This window comes from Dermacentor variabilis, chromosome 7 (genome assembly GCF_050947875.1).
Source record: "Dermacentor variabilis isolate Ectoservices chromosome 7, ASM5094787v1, whole genome shotgun sequence".
Classification (NCBI taxonomy): Eukaryota; Metazoa; Arthropoda; class Arachnida; order Ixodida; family Ixodidae; genus Dermacentor; species Dermacentor variabilis.
In genome coordinates, this window is record NC_134574.1 from 138,177,994 (window position 1) to 138,200,459 (window position 22,466).

At 46.6% G+C, this 22,466-nt stretch overlaps 1 protein-coding gene across 1 annotated transcript in view; it reads right to left on the minus strand.

Moving 5' to 3' along the window:
- Positions 1-22,466, minus strand: part of LOC142587983 (uncharacterized) — a 456,185-nt gene that overhangs the window by 58,806 nt on the left and 374,913 nt on the right. The window contains exon 8 of the mRNA XM_075699392.1: positions 9,179-9,373. Within this exon, the coding sequence (XP_075555507.1) occupies positions 9,179-9,373 (195 nt within the window). The remainder of the gene's footprint in view (positions 1-9,178; positions 9,374-22,466) is intronic.

Below are 22,466 nucleotides of genomic sequence, written 5' to 3' on the forward strand. Positions count from 1 at the left end.
CTGTCTCTTAACGTTACGCCTAACGTTCTTCGTTTCATCGCTCTTCGCGCGGACCTTAGCTTGTTCCCGAGCTTCTTTGTCGGTCTCCATGTTTCTGCCCCATATGTTGGCACCGGTAGAATGCACTGATTGTACACCTTTCTTTTCAATAATAGTGGTAAGCTTCAAGTCAGGATCTGACAATGTCTGCCATTTGCTCTCCAAACCATCTTTATTCTTATGCAAATTTTCTTCTCATTTCCTACCCTGAGAGTAATTGACGTAGGCAAACTACTCCTTCACAGAAGATAAAGGCTCATTGGCAATCCTGAACTCTTCCTCCCTTGCCAGGCTATTGATCATTATCTTTGTCTTCCGCATATTAATCTTAAACCCCACTCTTACACTCTCTCTGTTAAGGTCCTAAATTAATTGTTGCGATTCGTCCCCAGTGTTGCTAAACAGAACAATCTAATATGCAAACCGAAGGTTGCTGAGATATTCGCCGTTGATCTTTCCGCCTAAGCCTTCTCAGTTTAATAGCTTGAATACTTCTTCCAACCATGCAGTTAATAGCATTGAAGAGGTTGCGTTTCCTTGTCTGACCCACTTTTTTTTATATGCATCTTTCTACTTTTCTTGTGGAGAATTAAGGTAGTCGTGGAATCTCTGTACATATTTTCCAAGATATTTGCGTAAGCCTTCTGTACTCCTTCATTACATAATGCCTCTATGATTGCTGGGATCTTCATTTAATCAAATGCGTTTTCGTAATATATGAAAACCATATTGAGAGGCTTATTATGCTCTGCAGATTTCTCGGTTATATTATTGATGTCATGGATGTGATCCATTGTAGGGTATCCCTTCCTGAAGCCAGCCTGATCTCTTGGTTCACTGAATTCCAGTGTTGCCCTTATTCTATTTGAAATTACCTTGGTGAATGTTTTATAGAATACTGGAAGTAAGCTAATGGGAATATAATTGTCCAGGTCCTAAACGTCTAACTTTTTGTGGAATAACATAATTTTGGCATTCTTCTAGTTCTTTGGGACCCTTGAAGTCGTGAGACAGTTCGTATACAGGGCAGCCAGTTTTTCAAGCATGATATCTCCTCTATCTTTGGTTACATCTACTGTTATTCCATTTTCTCCTGCCGCTTTTCCCCATTTCGTGTCTTGCAAGGTACTTCTAACTTCATCGCTAGTTATAGGAGCCTCTGCAAGCTGTTCATAACTACTTGGAATGGAGTTATCGTGGCTACTCTGGGTATTGCACAGGTCAGTATAGAATTATTCTGCTGGTTTCACTATGTCTTCGGAATTGCTGATGATATTACCCTTCTTATCTTTCAGCGCATACATCTTGGCCTGTCCTATGTCCAGCTTTCTTCTCATTGATTTCATGCTCCCTCCATTTTTTACTGCTTCCTCAGTCTTTCTTACGTTATAATTTCAAATACCTCTTATTTTCTTCTTGTTGATCAGTTTTGATAGTTTCGCGAATTCTATCTGATTTCCTGAGCTGGGCACTATCATTCTTTGTTGTTTCTTTATTACGTCCTGCGTTACTTGAGAGAGCTTACCTACTGGTTGCCTTGGTGCCTTACCTCCCACTTCAACTGCTGCTTTTGAAGACAGTGTAGTTACAGTTTCATTCATTACCTCTATGTAACCTTCATCTCTCTGTTCTAAGGCTGCATATTTGTTTGCAACTACCAGCCTGAATTGGTCTTCTTTTACCCTTACTGCGTCTAGGTTGGCCTGTTACTTCTTGACCAATTTTACTCTTTCTCTCTTCAGATTGAGGTGAATCTTTGACCTTACTAACCTATGATCACTGCACTTTACTCTACCTAACACTTCTATATCCTGCACTATGCTGGGATCTGTTGAAAGTACGGTGTGACACCAGAGCCACGCTGTAACACATGCTATTGGAATGCCGCGAACTAATACAAGACAATGCGAGCGAAGCCTCCATCGACAGCCTCCGCGCGCGAGCGTAAGCCGCGCTGCTCAGCTCGAGCCTGGAAGACCAACTCTGGGCAGTCCAGCGGGCCAAGGAAGCCGCCGAGAGGCAAGAACTCTTGGCCGTAACCTCGGCCGGTGCCCGAGCCCACTAATTCGCTGGACACGAATCGTTCTGGTTGGAAATAGTTTTCTCACCCACTCTTGTTCCACCATTAGGACTTTTCCAGGTCCACTTTCGCTTGTTACGCTCCCTGAAGAAAGTGTTCATTATTCCCAGCTTATTCCTTCCCGCGACTTCTACAAGCATTTCTCCTCTACTATTCCTAGAATCGACGCCGTAGTTGCCAATTGCATGTTACCCAGCCTGCTTTTTCCATACTTCTGCACTGAAGTCGCCCAATACTACAGTATACCGAGTTTGCACTTTTTTCATCGCTGATTCAACATCTTCATAAAATTGAGCTATTTCATCATCATCATGACTGAAGGTTGACGCCTAGGCTTGTGCTGTCTTTATTCTATACCTCTTATTAAGTCTTGTTAAGACTACTGCTACCATCTCATTAATGCTGTTGAATTCGTCATTATTGCCTGCTATGTCCTTACGGATTATGAATCCTACTCTGTACTGTTTCTTATCTGGGAGTCCTCAATAGCAAAGGGCGTGGCCGTTAGTCAGCATTTGTATAACCTCACCAGTTCCTCTAGCCTCACTAAGGCCAATGATATCCCAGATAATGCCTGATAGTTCCTCAAAGAGTCCTGCTAAGCTAGCTTCACTTGAGAGAGTTCGGGCGTTGAACGGCGCCAGGGTCAGTTTCCACTGGCGGCCTGTCCGGGTCCAGAGATTGTTAGCACCGTCTGCTGCATTGCACGTCTGACCGCGGCCTTGGTGAGGTTCTCCGCAGCTGCTGGTGACTGAGGGGACTGCTGGGGTTGATCAAATGAGTCCCTTGAGAAGTAGTGGCCAAATACTGCACCAGGGCGGTCAATTCTTGTTCTGTTGAGAGAGTGTCTTCTGTTGAAGTTTAGTGGGTCTCTCTAATTTGGGTGTACCTGGATTAGTATAGCCCCGCTCGCTCTTGGCATTTTTGCCAGTGCCAGGCGTTACCCCAAGACTGGAGATGTTACTATTACTACTTACACTAATAGAAACATACAGTTATTAATTATACGGTATAAATGAAGGTTATGTGCGATTGCTGATTTGGACGAGGCAATGTGCATAATGTACATGCAATGGTGTTTTAAGGGGATGTTTATTAGATCACGTAACGCATTTTCAACCTAAATGCTTGTGCGTGTTTAGAAAAGGTTAATTTCAACAAGACACCATACGAACACTGAGTCACAATCACGGCACAATTCCACCAGAACGACAACATACACAAAGTACGAAACATTGTATGCCCGGTACGTTTTCAAGTAAGTGTCCGAGTCCTCACTCACTATCATTAACCACATAGACCCACGGAAACGCACAGTTACGCATAAAATAATTGTCACATTATATAAAATGATGTTTAATATGTACAGTATACATTATGGTTACGTACAACGATGATGTGAGAGACGCACTTTAGGGTAATTTTTTAGTGATGCTATGAGATGTGTATAGACGAAAATAATCACGTATACGAGAGCACGCACACACACTGAAATCGCGGGCACCTGCATTTTATGTGCATCCAATGAAGACTCTTGATGGCCTGGCTACAAGAACCGGGCCGGTCGAAAACTAAGTCATACGCGTCCATCAGCCACCGACAAGAACCGGCACGACCACTGCCGAAGGAACTCGTCTTCACCAAGGAAGGACAAACTCCTCTGACAGAAACGACAGTAGCTCGGAGTAGAGCCTCCCCAGAAGTGGAAACAGAGCGCGGCGACGAAGTTCCGCGGCAACTGCCTCGCACCGGTTACGCCATAGACAAATGGCCCCCGCAGCGATTAAGAGTCGCGCGAAGCGGCCACCTGAGCAGCGACCAGATGCAATAAAACGGTTTAATTCCAAGGCCACGGAAACCAGCATGCACGGCCCCCCGAAATAGCCTAGCAACGATTCGTTGCAGCAGCACGCGTTTGTTGGGTTCTTGGAGGGGGCAATTGGGACACAGCGTTTTAGAAATCGTGCATTTCACCAAAAGACGATACGAACACTCAGTCACACTGAGCGCACAACTCTACCAGGACCATTACACATGCAAAGTACGAAGTGCTGCTTGTTGGGTTCTTGGAGGGGGCAATTGGGACACAACGTTTTAGAAATCGTGCATTTCACCAAAAGACGATACGAACACTCAGTCACACTGAGCGCACAACTCTACCAGGACCATTACACATGCAAAGTACGAAGTGCTGCTCGAAAAGGTGTGTCCGAGTCCGTAACATACCACTCTGCAAAGCATACGAATTTTGCGCTGGAGCCAGGTCGTTCAGAGCCTCTTGCGTACTACATCGTTCATAACCATAATTGGTTCTCTGATGAGCGTGCAGGTTCTTGTCGAAGTAGTTTTCCTGTCCACAATTGAATAATTACTATGTAAAGTAATGTGAAGTGACGTCATTTTTACTTCGTGTCCTTTAGTGCTATAACAAAAAAGAGAAGCAGCAATATTGTTTTTTTTTTCTCTTGAGTTTCATTACTGAATACGATCGCAGAGTTCGCTTTCACAGACATTACTCGAAGGATGTTTATGTCACCACATTGTGACGATAAATGCTATAGGCTCTAAACTCGGTGACATTTATCATGGGGCGCATTTCAGAGCGATAGCTCTACTGCTCCAGATACAAAACCGGGAAACGCCTGGTTCGGTAAATGTGACCGTCAAGCTCAGCGAAGATCAAACTGGGACTTATCCGCCGTGTTCGCTTAGTGGCTAAGGTGTTGGGCTGCTGAGCACGAGGTCGCGGGATCGAATCCAGGCCACGGCGGCCGCATTTCGATGGGGACGAAATGCGAAAACACCCGTGTACTTCGATTTAGGTGCACCTTAAAGAACCCCATGTCCAAGTTTCCTGAGTGCCCACTACGACGTGCCTCATGAAAATAATAAATAATGGGGTTTTACGTGCCAAAACCACTTTCTGATTATGAGGCACGCCGTAGTGGAGGACTCCGGAAATTTTGACCACCTGGGGTTCTTTAACGTGCACCTAAATCTAAGTACACGGGTGTTTTCGCATTTCGCCCCCATCGAAATGCGGCCGCCGTGGCCGGGATTCGATCCCGCGACCTCGTGCTCAGCAGCCTGACACCATAGCCACTGAGCAACCACGGCGGGTGTGCCTCATGATCAGATGGTGGTTTTGGCACGTAAAACCCCATAATTCAGTTTTTAAACTGGGGCTTAGCCTGCCACTACCGGCGGCTTCTGCGGATGCCACGTGGGCGATCTTATCTTGAAAGCGATCTACGACGTAGATAAAGCGCGTGGTCGCGCGGGCCTAATCTCCAAAGCGATCTGCGAAGTGTACAAAGTGCACCGAGTGCTCGTGGCTTTGTATGCGCTGTGTCTTCGATGATTAGTTCACGTAGAAGCGAGATGCAGTACCAAGGTCAAATCGCTCGCTGCTGCTTCCGCGCCGAGCAGCGTCTGTGTGTTGTCTTGTGGTTCGATTCTAGATGCGGTAGTTTCTGACGGCGTCGAACAACGTCTGTGTCCTTTCCGAAAGCAAGCAAAACCGTGCTACCACTCGTCAAATTTGTTTTAACCGCGTTCGACCTTGGCAAAATGTTAACCCGACAGCGTTAAGGAGCCTGTGTAGCAGAAAATCCAGTCCCGGCGTCAGACGTCGTTCCGAGAAAAAAATATTTTCGAACCACACATACCCAGGCCTTCCATGCGACGCGAAAAAATTTACTAGATAATGGAGTTTCTCAAGCTGAAATACGACGAAAAATCGTAAACTACGACTTACACACAACCTACAGAGGCGATAGTTCTCGGATTGTAATTGGATTATACGAGAAAACATAATTCTGTTACGCGAAAACTCAAAGAAGCCCATTTTCCAGCGTTTCTACAATACACAGGCCGGCCGCGGCGTCCGCCATTTGCGCGCGCCGGCGTGCGGTTGGGTGTCTCAGGGGCCATGGAGCAGCGCGCCCGGTTCCTTGCAGTACCTCCAGCTGGCGCTCACCTCCGCCGCATCGCGGCCCACGCAAGCGGCCGCGTTTCTACCAGAGAGCCCGCCTTCGTGCATAGCGTTGCGGCCAGCGCTTCCTGGGAAACATTACGGTTACGTACGCTCCAGTTGCCGGGAAGCGTGAGAAGCACCCAGGGATCTTTGAACGCTATCGCGTTCCGCTATTAAGCGCGAAGCTTAAGCGTCCTACAATTTTTTTTCTCGCTTCTCTTAGGCGACGCTGTCTAGCGTAAATAAAGGCACGCTGACGTGTCTGTTACGGTAATGATATGAATGATAAAGCTGTTCAGGAGACTTTCACAACAGTTTTCGTGGGGGCGTCGGTATTTTGGCGGTGGGCTCGGCGTCGAAACGCCTACTAAAGAACCACTTCATCTCAGCCTGCGTCAAAGTCGCGAGTTTTCGCTTGGTGACGCAATTATCGATGATTATATAGTAGCATGAAGTGTACGCAAGGTAACCTGTCTTATATATATATATATATATATATATATATATATATATATATATATATATATATATATATATGTATATATATATATATATATATATATATATATACACACATAAGACAGGTTACCTTGCGTACACTTCATGCTACTATATGATGTGCAGTTTCCTTTAGCAAGTAATTCGCAATTTCTTTTTTATTGTTCATGTCGCTTCTTTTTTTATCAGCTTAAACCTCAGCTGTGTCGTCTAGCTTAAGGCGTGTTAGAGCAACGCAGCCCGCGTGCAAGCCCCGAAGCGGCAGTATGACCAGGGTATCGGAGGATGAATCCTCGCTAGTAACAGCCAGCCAAGTAGACCCCCCGTAGTATAGTTCCGAGGAAGTGCGTGATAACTCGCTTTATACAGCTTTCGCTGACATTGATGCACCACAAAAGTTACTAGAGCTGGCTGAGATGGTTCAGTATCACGTAGCTAGCACAAGGCCAGTTCACTCCCATCCATGACGTCATGCTATTGGCCCGAAACTCCCATTGCCAAGGCTGGCGTGACGAAAGCGGTGACGTCAAAATCACCGCGGCTTACTCGGAAGCATAGCATTAGATTCTATGGCAATCGGGCCAGTGGGTGGGATTGAATGGGTCTTGTGCTATCTGGGTGGTGTTGGTTGGTTGTGGTATCATATCGATAGAACAGCGCCAGGGACCCAGACAGATGAAAGAAAAGACATCCGGCTTATACATGCTACACTGCCGCGCGACTGGCCGCTCGAGGCACTTTATAGCTTTATATATTCGTGGGCTTCTCTCGAGCTCGGAAAAAAAAAACATATATGCAGCACGTATTGAGCAACAGAAGACTGTGTAGGGAGTTATTTCGTGTTGCTGAACTATTTTCCCCATTGACACCTTTCATCCAATTATAACATTTGGGAAGTTTATTGATTAATTAAGACTATGTAATTAGGCGGAATGCAAGAAAAATCGTCTGAGAATCTCCAAGCGGCGGGAAACAACATCACATTGGTTCTGTCCAGCTACGTGACATCTGCGTATTTTTAAAGCTTGGCTCAAGTTGCGTGGGACACTCGGTAATAGACTCTTTCGAATGCATCAGCCACAATGGACACGCTACAACAGAGGGCGTTTATCATAGCCAGCCGAATGATTTGGAAGATTAAAATAAAAAAAAACTGTTCTCTGCATTCTACAAACAACACAACTATGACTCACATGTGCTTTAATTTTTTCTTTTATGTGAAACGCTTCCCAAAGTTCAAGTGCCGCTTCATTTTTGCACTTGCCGAGCACCTTTACATCACGATATCTCGCTCGACAAAATCAAGATTTGCAACGCACCGAAAGGTGAGCAATGAAGTTTTTCTTCAATTTACGATAGCGTGCTCTTTCATTCTATCATTACCGCAGCGGCCAGTTTGTTCTGCATGCAACTTTATGCAAGTCAGGGGTATCTAATATACGTACCACCCCGGTGGTGCACTACACATAAGGGTTTAAAGTGCTTCGCTTGGCAGCCTATCTTAGAGCTGACGCGAGTACACATTTGGACCAGCCTGTTCCGATGGGACAACACGACCGGCACTCCGCGCCTACTCGCCATCTTTCTTCTTCTTTTTCCCTTCAAATTGTGGCTCATCTTGTGCACGTATAAGGGCACAACTTCCGGCCTTCGGCGTCTCCGCTCATCGACTCTTGTCTTATTCACTGGTGTGCCTGCGTTTAGCTTGCCGTTGCAGGGCCACTGACGTTAAGATCGAACGACGGCAGCCAGCTCTTGAAAGCCTACTTAACTGATTATTAAAACTGACCTGCATATTTTGTGCCCAAGGTCTGTCGAGTGCTGACCCCCAAGCAAAGCGTAGCGATGGCTATGTTTTCGCGAGTTTAGAGTGCGCGGAGTCGTATGGCAAAAGCTACTATCCCCCCTGAGCTCACTCACTCAATTTTTCACCCCCCCCCGCCCCCTCTTGCCTACGCTGCGCCAACAGGTGGCGTTGAGCCCTGCGTCACTTGGCGGCGTCACCACTAGGAGCGCTCACGTTTACGCCTCCGCTAACCTGGCAGTCCCCCCCCTCCCCCACCCCCCAAAGCGCCCGCGGTCTTGCCGGAATACTTGACGCGCTAAAACTCACAAACGAGTTTGAGTGGACGGGCGGAATAACGCGAGTGACTGTCATCGACGATTTGTCAGTGGACGTGAGCAGGTACCCGAGTGAGTACCGGTGAGTGAGCAGTTGTAGCGCGAGCATCAAAGTGAGTTAGTGCAGGGAAACGGAAGCGACTGTATAGGGAACGCTAGTGAATTCACGTGAGCGGGTAGTAGGAACGCGGGTGAGTGCCGACAAGTGTACGAGTGAGTACGTAGCCTACAAAAAAAAGAAACACTGGTAAACGCGTACGAGTGGCACAGAGCGATAGACAGAGAGACAGGGAGAGAGAGAGAGAGATGCAAATGAGAGAAAGGCAGGGAGGTTAACCAGAGTTAAAGCCCCCGGTTTGCTACCCTGCACGTGGGGAAGGGAAAGGAGGCGTACGTCATTGTGCCGTGCGCCTGCAACAGGAGCGTGCTCGCTGCGCAGTCGCGGTGACGTGTGGTCCACCTACCGTTGGCCTGTTCGGCGAGCAGGTCCCGCAAGTGTTCGGAGCGTCCGGCCACCTGGACGGCAGAGACGCGCACCGAGAAGCGGGCGCCCGTGCGCTGCTTGTGCTCGTCGATGAGCCGGAAGAGCCAGGACACCGCGCACGGGATGGCGCCCAGCTCCTGCGCCGAGCCGCTGCCCAGCATCGTCCACGTCTTGCCTGCGCGACGACATCGTCGGGTTAGGAGAGGGGAGGGAGAGTGAGACGGTGGCGGGAACACATCGTCGGGTTAGGAGAGGGGAGGGGAAGGGAGACGTGGCGGGAACACTAGGAAACAAAGCATCGTCGGGTTAGGAGAGGAGGGAGAGGGAGACGTGGCGGAAACGCTTGGAAACACGACAAGGTCGCGTTAGAAGAGAGAGAGGGAGAGTGATACGAGGCGGAAACGCAACATCGTCGGGTTAGGAGTGGGAGGGAGAGTGAGATGTGGCGGGAACACTAGGAAACAGAACATCGTCGGGTTAGGAGAGGAAGGAGAGGGAGACGTGGCGGAAACGCTAGGAAACGCAACATCGTCGGGTTAGGAGAGAGAGGGAGAGTGATACGAGGCGGAATCACAACATCGTCGGGTTAGGAGAGGAGGGAGAGGGAGACGAGGCGGAAGCAGATCGCTCGTCAGTTTGGGGCATCGCTGTGAGCGCTCACTTGCTCGTTATCTAATACGTACGTATACAGCAGTTCAGCTTGCTGCGCTGTACTGTTATATGCAGCAAGCAGAACGATACCATACCAACTAGCCCCAGTTGAAGCTTTACATGTACAGTAGATAGATGATGGGTGTGAGGGAGCAAGGGTTAACCTGAAGAGCGGCCGGTTTGCTACCCCCTTAGACTGAGGCCGAGAGAAAGAAGCTGCCACAGGAGAGAGGCTATATATTTGCACACACACACACACACACACACAATATATATATATATATATATATATATATATATATATATATATATATATATATATATATATATGTGTGGCACAGTGAAATAAAGCCGACAAAGTCGCTCTCACGGTAGTCACATACTAATCAAGAAGGAGTAGCAGTGGATCGAACGATTGTATTACTTGCCGCGCACCTTTTCGAGATAACGCGTTCGACAGCCGTTCAATCGAAAGTATCTGCAAAAAGAAAGCGCAGAGGTACTCTCACTCCGATGCGTTTCCTTTTCAGCACTTGATGAGCTGGGTGCCAATCCTTATACCGACATGTTCGGCCCGTTGCGTCACAAGTAGTCCTCTAACTACTCGCGATTCACGGTCGAAAAAGCAATCCCTAGATTTTTGACTACGGTGACCTTCAAGTTATTGCCTTGCTGGTCATTCTTACGTAAGTGGTTGCAATAAACTAACTAAATAAGAAAGTAGGACTTCTTTTTGTCTAGTCGGCAGTAGGCCACTGCATCCAGAAAAATTGGCGGCAAATTTCTGGAGCTTAGTTCGCGAAAAGTAGCAGCCGTCGTCGCAAGATTGAAAAAAAGAAGTTTCTTTTTATGAGTTTCCCAATGTATATATTTTAAATTCTTTTTCCTCTACTATTAACAACCAAGGCGTAGCCGTCACCGTCACGCAGCTGTACGAAATCTTATCTTCATTTTCATTTAAATGCACAGTCTATCACGTGAAAAAACGGAAAGAATGGTACAATCCTGCCAACGACGCGGCATTATTTACTCCCTGCCAATCGACTCGTTTTTCAACCTCCATCCGTGTCGAAACACCCGTTGCTTTTACGCCAACACCACTTCTCCCTCTCTTACAATATCCTTTCCCCTCACACTATCCTCTCCTCTTCCCTCTTTTCTTATGTTCTTTCCTTCCACCGCCGACGCCTAAGAGAAATCGAGCGAACCAAGTAACGGGGTTTACAAGATGAGGTAAGGGAATAAAGAAAACTGCTTCTATTTCTTTTTTCTTTCTTTCTTCGCCTGACCCCTTCTCTCCAACAATCGCTCTGCGCGCAACTTTCACTTGTACCTCCTCCCTCTCTTTTATCCCCACTCTCTCTTTCTCTCTCTCGTTATTCTGGTGTCACGTGACTTTCCCCTTTCTCTCCCGCCTATTCTTCGGGTGCCCGGGTTACTCAATAGCGTTGGCGAGATAAGCTTCGCATCAGCACCTTTTCGGAAGCGACGACGAAGGGGGCCATTTCGAGCGGGGATAAATCTCCGCCCCCTCCCAAAAAAAAATCTAGAGCCCTACAAAAAAAAAAAGGAATGACAGAAAAAGGAAGTAAGAAACAATGCCATCGATGCGTGAAAGCGTCGTCTGGAGTAAGCGCGCGCACTCCAGACGACGCTTTGTTTTTTTCGCCGGAAGGTGGCGTGCGGAAAATACTCGCACGTCGTCGCTAAGCGGCCGTGAAGAAAATAAAAAGGTGTATCGACTGGTATGTGCCAGTATACCGCCACGGCATGACAGAAGCTTAAATCGAGAAAAGAACAAGAATTAGAAAAAAAAAGGGTAGACAATCTTCGGTGATGTGAGCATGCAGAAGGCATATATACCACAGTCGTGAGCAACGTGACAGAAAAAGACACCAAATTCGTTGTTGCGCGATGATTACTTGTGTTATTGAGGATTCTAATTTGACACGCCGGCTTGTAGCAAGTAGCTTTCCTGTCACTCATTTTGTCTGATTAAACAATGTTTGGCGATAAACGGGTGGTTTGAGGCTCAGCCGTCTCAAAAGTCATTTCAGAGTTGTATTTGAACGACAAGCGCTACTTAAACAGGTAGCCGGGGGCCCCGGTAGCCGTTACAACGCGTGGACAATATTTTGTTTAACGTATAATAGAAAAATAAGTACATTAAGCATATTGGAGAGAGTGACAGTTTAAATGGTTTAACACAGTTTCAAAAGGGGCCTGTTGAAGAGATGAGACGAAGAATATTAAGCAAAATCTAGCTACAGAGATAGAAAACTTTTCTGAGGTGCTCTTTGTGACAAAAAGAAACGTAGAACAAATAAAAATGCGAAAATGGTCAAAGTTATGCAAAATACACAATACCAAAGAACCACAAGCCCGCAAATCGGAAAGTCAAGTCGGATTTGTGAGAAGTTACTTCATTACCGTGTTCCCGTCAAACTGCTTTAGGGAATGACATTCGGCGTCAAAATTTTATAGACCACAGTGTATGCAAAAAAAAGTTGAATATTTCCGCAGCTTGGGCACGTATATATCGGTACGAAGATTTCCCTCTCTGCATTAGTTAGTACATGAGAACTATATGTTGTACGCTTTCACTATCTACGGGCACCGAAATGCTCGGGAGATCAAACGCTTTGTCAGATCCCCATGCGTAAGCTGTTGAAGCAGAACGTACGTACTACAATTTATATATGGCACTCGATCAAAGATGCGTGAAGCGTTTTTCAGGTAGGAGATAAGGAAGCAAAATTAACCCCACGAAGCCCACCGTATCATTTTTGATGGTGCATTGGACTTTCGCGAAATTTAACGGAAAGCCCATAGTAGCATTTTTTTTTGTACTCTAAAGCTAATACTCAGCTGTGTTCTGCTCAGCGAACAGATTACTAGTTATTTACTATACTTATTAGGTTATGAGTAAACAACATTTCATTGTTTCCTGCATTGGTACGAATGTACTCTCGAAGGCCAGAAATTAAACTGACCAAGTAGTAATTTTCGTTCGTACAAAAATGTGCATTTCGGCGTTATGGAGTTAATAAAGCGGGACAGGAACAAACAAACAAACAAACAAACAAACAAACAAACAAACAAACAAACAAACAAACCTATCTATCTATCTATCTATCTATCTATCTATCTATCTATCTATCTATCTATCTATCTATCTATCTATCTATCTATCTATCTATCTATCTGTGTCTGTATCTATCTATCTATCTATCTATCTATCTATCTATCTATCTATCTATCTATCTATCTATCTGTCTGTCTGTCTGTCTGTCTGTCTGTCTGTCTGTCTGTCTGTCTGTCTGTCTGTCTGTCTGTCTGTCTGTCTATCTATCTATCTATCTATCTATCTATCTATCTATCTATCTATCTATCTATCTATCTATCTATCTATCCATCCATCCATCCATTCATTCATTCATTCATTCATTCATTCATTCATTCATCCATCCATCCATCCATCCATCCATCCATCTATCTATCTATCTATCTATCTATCTATCTATCTATCTATCTATCTATCTATCTATCTATCTGTCTGTCTGTGTCTGTCTGTATCTATCTATCTATCTATCTATCTATCTATCTATCTATCTATCTATCTATCTATCTATCTATCTATCTATCTATCTATCTATCTGTCTGTCTGTCTGTCTGTCTGTCTGTCTGTCTGTCTGTCTGTCTGTCTGTCTGTCTGTCTATCTATCTATCTATCTATCTATCTATCTATCTATCTATCTATCTACAAAGAGTGCCTGAGCACAACAACGATAGTAAAACGAAGAGAAAGAAAAACAGAAGTCGGGGCGCGACAGCAGAGAACTGTGTTATAAGTGACCTTCGGGCGACGTCTATAAAACGTCAACTTAGCGCAAAAAAATTCAAAGGTAGACAGCTGACTGAAAACAAGAAAAAAACTAGGAAGAAGGCGCCACGCAAAGACTTCTAGCGCAGAGAAAATGGCGGCGCGAGCGCGTCAATAGAGCTTAACTGCGCACCCGTACAGTCGTACAGTTGTAGCGCGCATAGGAGCAGGTGGCTAACAAGAATTCATTGACAATTCATACGATCATGGATACCGCGTAAAGAAGGACTTGAGGGAAGAAACAAAAAAATCAGATGGCTTTAGCTCGCAACATTAGTGCTGCCAGTTTTTGTCAGGTCGCGTTGCACTGGCGTTGTGCCGGGCTTTTAAAGTTCAAGCTATCGTGGTGGAAAATAGATAATGAGATTGTGGAATAATACGAAGTTCAGCATCTCAGACGTCCCGACTAAGTTCTCCTTGACAGTCAGCAGAAAGACGGCGGAGAGCCAACTAAGTGTTGACAATGACAGACACCATCAACTCGGAAAATAGGAATCGACGACAGGAAACAGAATGCCAGGTCTGATCTTTAGCGTATACTGGCACCGAAAGATCTATACGAGTGTGAAAATGTGGACGAATATTGTCGGCTTGTATTTATACGAGTCGCTTCTATTAGAAGAAGAATGTGAGAAGAAGAATGATTGATACGAAAAAAAAATTACGGATGCAGTTGCCCCGCCATTTCAGTACGTACGCGCTACTTAAAAAGCTCTTTGTTCGAGTTTTTTCTCTGCCATAAACAGACTGAAGCCCTTGCTCGCATTGTACAAAAGAAACTCGTTAGGGGTGATATCCCCGAATGCCGTTTTTTGCTTGTTTTACGATATCAAATGGTTGATTTTATTTTATAGATTTAGCTATTTTTGTGAAGAGTTCGAATGCGCTTCGAAAGTCACCGATTTAGATAGAGAGTCTATCGAATGCCAAAGATAAACATTTTTGAATTCAGCAGGTGGCTGCCGACATTATCATAAACTTTTTCGGCCTCTCTGATCCCCCGTCGTGCTAGTGGCCTGAGCCACAACCAATGCTGAAGGAAGACTCCCAGTCTTGTTTCAAATATAACTGTAATTTAATTTCTAGACTATTGAGGGCACCTGGCGTCCCATAACTATCGTGTCCAATAACCCCAACAAATGGGAACATACAGGGATCTCGTATGTTCAAATTGGAACATTGGATATGGAGATTATGTGACGTGTGGTTTCCTTTTGGGAAGGTACGGGTTTTATAAATCCTTATAAAGGGCGTGGGGAGGCTAATGGTAGCCGCAGGGGAACAGCTAACTGCCGCATAACTGTCGCCTCCCAGAAGATATTCACGAAGCACCTACGCATTCGCAAAGGAGCGTATACTGTCTTATTTGCTGGAGTTTCGAAAACATGCGAAAATTATTTTTTTTTAGAAAAGTGCTTTGGTCCATAGGTTGCTTTATTTGTAAAGAACAAGTTCTTGGTGTTTCCACAAAAGGTAGAACTATCTTCCAAGTCCCCAAAGAAGGGGGAGGGGGGAGAAGGTAGGGGTAACGAGGTACAGAATTTTAGAACGACCATGGCCCTCTATCTGAGCATACGTCACGGAGCAGCGTAAGATGCAAACACCAACAAATGAAGTAACAAGATCACGCGGTTAAAAGAGGCCTGGAAGTCCGCGGAGGATAGTTTTTTGATAGCGGCGCGCGCGGCGTGTTATGCTCCCACGACAAGCCCGCGAAAAGGCCAGTGATTCGCAAAAGGGGCAAGCCACCAGTCTTGGCTCGGCTTGGCTTCGCATGCTTCGGCGCCCGCGCCAAGGAAGGCAGCAAATCATCGTGGCAGGGGCCGCGCGAGATAGGTTACCAGAGGGAACGGCCTCACACTTGTGTTCCTTTTTTCTCGTCTTTTTTGGCAGCCTTAGAGAGAGAAACCGAAGAGGCCAGGGAGGGACGAAGGCCGAAGGCCACGATGATAGCAGCATAAATAAAAAGTCAGTATGACAAAAAGTAAGAAAACAGAGAGAGAAAAAGAGCTAAACGAAGGAAGAATACAGCGAATCTTGAACGTGCATCATACGGCCGATGGAAAACCTCGGGAAGAAAGTGGACAAGGCAGAAGATGCGAGCAGAAGTGCCCCAGCAGACGACGCGAGTCTAAAGGGAGCAGACGTACAACTGTACCGTGTGAGGAGACAAGGAAAGAAAAAAATGGTATGACGCAGGTGGCTAAGGGAACGTAGTCAACTTATGGTATGTTCGGTAGGTCGTATCAGAGCACTCTGGCAATGCTGCGAAGGTATAGCAGAAGACTGCTTGAAAGGTGCCGTTAGGAAATTGAGCGGGTCTATTCGCAACATTTGAAGGATTCATCATCATTGGGCTGGTTGGTGTGTATCCCTACGCTGGTCCAATTACACTAACAGCAACGCTAATCTGCAGTCTTACATGACCCATGTAGTGCTGCAAGAGTGCTGCGAAACGTACTGGCTGAATATGTCACCGGTGTGTTTGGATATGTAAACGACATTACTGAGACATATAGCGAATGTGCACCGCAGACACCTGTACAGGCGTACAGGTGTCCAGGTCTACAGGTGTACAGCCGACCTCACGCGACAGACAACCGCTGTGACAGCCGACCTTGCGCGTACATGCCCCCTGCAGCTCATTCGAGTACAGAAGCCGTGTTTGCCATAGTCCGGTATCGAACATCGCTGTTACCCACCTAGCTTTTACAGCGATAGCTATTAGGGGTACATGCACATAAGCCGGCCTTCGTGGTGCCTTTTGCAGACGAGTGCAATCATGATGTTTACTATCATCCTGTATCATCATCAGCTGAGAGCAAATCAGCCGGAAGCGCTTTCACCGTCCATGTTTCACCGTCCCCAAGGCTCGCCTTATGTGATTAGTAGTGTTGGGCCATCGCTGGGTCATTGTCGCATCGCCGTCGTGTCGTTGTCGGGTTGTCGTCGTGTCATTGTACTCAGTCGTTGTCGATCTGTCGTGTCGTTGACGTATCGTCGTCATGCCGCTGTCGTGCCGCTGTTGAGTCGTTGTTCATGCCGTCATCGTGTCATACACGTACCATCGTCGTTGGGTCGTTCACGTGCCGTCGTTGTCATCGTCGGACAAGCTGTCACTGTTTGCGGTCGCACTTCACCGAAAACAGCGATTGATTGACTGACTGACTGACTGATTGATTGACGGATTAATTGATTGATCCAACCGATTCTCTGAACAGGCTTAACGTCCCAAAGCGACACCGGTGCTACGAGAGACGGGGCAATGGAGCTCTCCGAATTCATTTTGACCACCTGGGGCTCCTTGACGTGCGCCCACATGCGCTTTTGCATTCTGCTCCCGCCGAAATGCGGCCTCCTTGGCGGAGACTCGAGCCTACAACCTCGTCAATAGCAACGGAGCATAAGGCTACTCCTTCGAACGAGCTGTCATCTAGAAATTCTTTCCGAAAGATTTTTGCACGCACAGTGTGAGAGGGAAGAAGTGAAAGAGAAGCTCCTTAATGAATCATGGAGAGGTTGGTCTGGCGGCAAGACTAGCCCGCTACTGCAGATGGCAATGCCGAAAAGAGAAACGACACGTACAGTGTACTTCGCACGCGCACAAACGTCCTGAAACATACCACACCATGTAAAGTACAAACTATTTAAGGTCCTTGCTGACACAAGCATCTCAACGACAGTGTTCTTAGCATAGACTGAGCCTCCGAATGCGCGCACCGCCGCTCCTGACTGCAACAGGGTTGACTCCGAAGTTTTCCACCACACGGGAGGCCCAAGGCGTACGTCAAGGAAGCAGAGAGAAGGAATGGGGGCAAGATGTAGGAAGAAGAGAGAAGGACAGCCAGTCGGCGATTCATCTGGGCCCGGGGCCGGGCTGAGCCGCGGTCATCGGGACCATCTGGTTTCTTCGGCGTCCGCCCAGCGCACCCTTCCTCCTCTATAGTGTACGCCGATTCGCCAGCGCGACCTCTGCCGGGGTCATTCTTCATCGCGCCGCCGTGACCGCAGCATTCGCCCTGCGGGCTTTGCCGGCCAGGCGTCGAGGGATGATGCACCGCCCTCCACATAGGCTCGCGTTTTTTGGGCTCCGGCTACCGTTTTTCGTCGGACCGGAATACCGCGCGAATGTTTTCAGCATGCGGGCGTCCGATGCTTTTGAAATTGGCATACATTTCGGAGCGTCCGCTACCTGGGCCACTATAATGCGAACGTTCTCGATCGAGAGTTTAACTCTGGGTTACTTGGTTCATTGCGGTAACAGATACGCAAACTGCTCGGAACGAAGACGAGGACAATAGCAAGGCACATGTGAAGCACGCACAGGGGCGCCATCTTGGGAGTTTGCACCCATGCGTGTTTTGTCCTGTCGTCGCCTTAATTCTACTGCGTTATCGCATCTATTGGTGTGAAGATTTCTTTCGGTCAATGCACCGCTCACGAACGGCCAATTCCAGTGATAACATGCGGAGACTGCCTTTCCGACCAATGACGAAGCGCGAAAAAAGGAATTTTCATTGAAATAGAATCGCCGCATTATTACGGCCTTGATTTTTGAGGCTCCCTGATTTGTTGGTGGCTTGCAGCGAGTATTGTTATCGATGTTTCAGATGTACTAGGCCAAAGTTTTATTGCCTAGCACGATAATGCTCCAACTTGAAGGTGAACAACAACAACAACAACAACAGTGATGAGAAGTTTGAAGGTTCCCGTCAACTTGAATGCATCTGCTTGCAACAGACTGTAAAAAAATCTCCGTCTCGTACTTTAGTATTAGGAAGCATGGGGTAGAGCAAAGAAAAAAAAAAGAAGCACTAACGCTGTCGACTGTACCAAATACATTGATTAACCTTTTGAATAATCGGTAATTAATTTACTCAGTCAATTTTCGATCAGGTCTACTCTGGCCAAGTGTAATATCCTCCTAAATGATTTTCATGCGGAATACACGCATTTATTGAAGCAGACGAATGAATTCAAAGAAATAAACAATAACTTATTTTTCTCTGACTTGTCTCAGGCAGAGTTCAGACATAAAACGACGTGAAAAAAGAAGACAACGCTGACTCTTGACAAAACAAAGTGACATTGCGTAAAGAGCCTTCAGGACAGAATCAGTGCAGATTCCAAACAGTCTTGCCCGGAAACTGGAAGAGTAAAAGCTAGGGAAATGTTTACTCCTACGAGGCGAACAAGCCGGCGAGATACGAAAGGACGGCAAGGACATGATAAGACAAAATTCCAAACGACAGACAATCGCTAACAGCAACCTATGTTGCTACTTCGGCATAAACATAGCTCAAGAATCGATGATAACGAAATGTTGCCTACGAGGTGATTGATAATGGCCGACGATAGGTTCCAGAAGGCTACTGCAAATTAACTGCTGGAGCCTGGATTGGAACGTGGGGTCCATCTTTATGATATGACCATACTTCTGCACTGTGGCCCATACCAAACTACATGAAGGCCCATTTCATCACCAGATTCCTTTCCTCCATTCATTTGGATAGCAATGGCAAATCGAAATGCGGGACCCCAGCCATTCTCCCCGATGCGTTGTCGTGCCTCTCTGATTATCCATTTATCATTACTCGCTGTTTCGTTCTAATATGCCACCGCTATAACAGGCGTGAGTAAGGGGGAGGAGGGTTGGATCACGTGTCCACGAATGGAACAATGGCAGTCGCCGCTGGCAGGTGAGGAGCCGCAGACGCTGCTGAGACAAATGAAGAACAAAAGTGCGGTATAAGAAAGACTGCCAGTGCAAAAAAAAAAAAAAACAGCTACAAGAGGAACGTATCCCATACAGATGCTATCTGCTCAGAGACGAACCGATAAGTTGCATCTTCTTTTGTCTGTTTCATCGCATTGTTTGCTTTGTTCCCCTGTTGTCTCATCGCTACATGGTCTGCGCTATGGCCCCGACATCACAGAATAACAATAACAAGAAACAAGAATCAAAGCCGCATGACCAATCTAAACAAAAAGAAATATATGGTGTGGGTTAAAGAGGAACCGAGACGAGGACCTGTGTGACGAATTGCATGCGCGATTTGTCTCTGGCTTCTTTAGCTTCTGGCGTGCCTGCCCACTCGAATCTTCGTGCTCTAGCGCCTACGTAGCCATCACGATTGTTTGTCTTTATGCCACATCCCATGTCAGTTTCCACACCAACGAGCTAAGATGGAGAAAGGAAAGATTATGAAAACAAAAATATACCAGCAATGACAGCGAGCAAACAAGAAACCACAGCTAAAACAACAAGACAGAGATAAAATATCGCAGGGAAGCCAGCTGAGAAGCGTGGGGCGATCAAAACAACCAAAGCACAAAGCGCGCGGCAATGGATAAATGACGAGCCTGGAAGCGGTGCGCTTGAAAGACGACTAGCCCGCCAGGGGGCGCTGCGTGGTCTCGTAACGACCGTATGGACGGACGCGGGGCGTAGGTCTGTGGCCTCGGCGTTAGGAGTGGGTTTGCGGAAAGCAGGCAGCCCCCGACCTATAAGAGCGGTCAAGGGTAGCCCTGATCGCTTACCAGGGTTTGGCCCCTAGCGTTGCTAGAGCCTCAGGTCTCGGGATCCGGCACACAGCCTTCCTTGCGCCTCTCTCCTCCTTGCCGTCTGCTCGTCGGAGACCAGACGGCGAGGCATAAATCAACCGGCTTTACGAGCGGATGACAGCCGCAGCGTCTCTCCGGGCTGCGTGCGGGCAGCGCTGAACTAGCGACTCTGGAAATGAGTGTCTGCTGGCGCGGCTTTGGGAACCCCGTCTGCCTTTCCTCGACGCTTTAGCCTCGTGTGGCGGTAGGTTCGTCTGTTTCGGCCCGGTGGCTGGATTGCACGGTTTGTGCGCGTCTGCTTCCCAAATGAATAGCACCCTCTATGCCATCCATTAGATTCGTCTTCACTGCATCACATTTTTTCGCCCCTCACCCCTCTCATCCCCCTTCCTCACTCCCCCCTTTTCTTTTTGGAGTTGTCATTTAAAGGCGTTGAACGTTCCTAAAGTTCGCGACCAGAAGAAAATATGTGTGGCCTGAACTGGTGACCCAGTAGCGTTCTCTCTATAGAGCCTCTTCCTCTAATGCCTCGCATTGCGTGCATCTGTTCTAATCAATTGCTTCCCCTATGCCCTCCTTCGAATTCATCTTCAATGCATTACCTTTGTTCTTCACCCTCTGGAAACCCTCAAAACGAGACGTTAAATGCTCTTAATGTCCAAGATCGTCTGGTGGCTCTAGAAAAGTCTGCCCCGCCTGCTTTTGCTCAATGCATGACACTTCTAGCGACATTTCTTTCAAACAACTAGCTTGAAAATGCACCGATCTTTGTGCCTGCCCTCCAATCAATCGCCCCCTCTTTGTAACCTCCTTCAGATCGACAGGGTATCACTTTTTTTCCTGCCTGCTCTGGGGGCCGTCAATGCCAGGCCTCCAAAGTTGGCAATTTTGAAGTCCAGAAGAAAATCTGTCGTCAGGCCTACAGTCATCTTTGGGAATTCTTGCCTGCTTGCCTGTTCCTCTGTCCGCCTGCGTTTCCTCGGTATTCTGGCTTCGCTTTGGTGGAACCTCTTTTAACCCTATAGTTCGATTTCAATTTTTTGTGGTTCATGTTTCCTCCTTGAATCACTCCCGTTACGCCTTTCTTCAGATCATTAATTTCTTTTCTCCACTTTTTTTCTTCACTCTTCTGAACTCTTCAGGAACAGGCGTCAAAAGTTCTTAACGCTCTAAACCCAAAAGATATCTATCGTCTGAACTGATGACCCTGGCCGTCTGGTCGTTCGCCTTTTCTCGCGCTCCTAAGCGCCTGGCGGTGGCGTCTGGTTTGACACTGTCGCTTGAATGCAAGCACTTGCGCCCTTCTTAACAGAAAGAAATGTATCTTTTCTGGCATCTTCCGATCCACTTTTCACTTCATAATTTTCCTTTAACTATCTGTACACACCAGGATGAGGCGTTAAAAATTCTTAATGTTCAACCCAACAAATCTGTCGTAACCGAAAACCGATAGAAAAAAAAGGAAAGATAAAATGGAAAGAAGAAAGGTCTAATCTAACACAGAAGGTTAATTACTTGAAGGTTTGAAGGCAGTGTGACTGTTGAAATTGAAATGAAATAACATTCCAGAGCTCCGACGTGCAACTTTTTCCTCGAATACGTAACAATCTAGCTAGCTGCAACTAAATTTCGCTTTGGCTAAATTGGTTATATGTGAGTAGTAAATACTAATGACGAAATCTTGGGGATTCCGGTAAATTTCGTTTCTTTTTATCAACAGCGTTCAAATCCCGCCTTAGCAGACAACGCTGGCACCTGGTAGTCAGTGCAGTGACGCTAATCCGAGGACATGACCTCCGAGACCTTCAGCGTAGAGTGGGCTCCGCGCAATATTTTGTGTCGTGTCCAGAGGCCGTGCTGATTCACAACGTTCCTGGCGATAGTAGTAAAGGCGTCGTATTTTTTAGGTTTCGGTACCAAAAAGGCTTATTTTTTCCCGCCTTTCCTGGCACATCCCCTCCAAACGTAAAACATCGCTCTGAACCTGCTCATATCTACGCTAATGAGGCTTTTTACATGGTCCAAAATGTCGTTCTAATTTCACTTGAAGAACTTTGATTTTGCTTGTAAATTCAAGGTTTAACGGGAAAGTTTCTGTACCATTTCGCAAGAAAGTAAATATAAATAAATAAAAAAAAACATGTAGGCTACCAGAGGCCGGCGCGTTGTG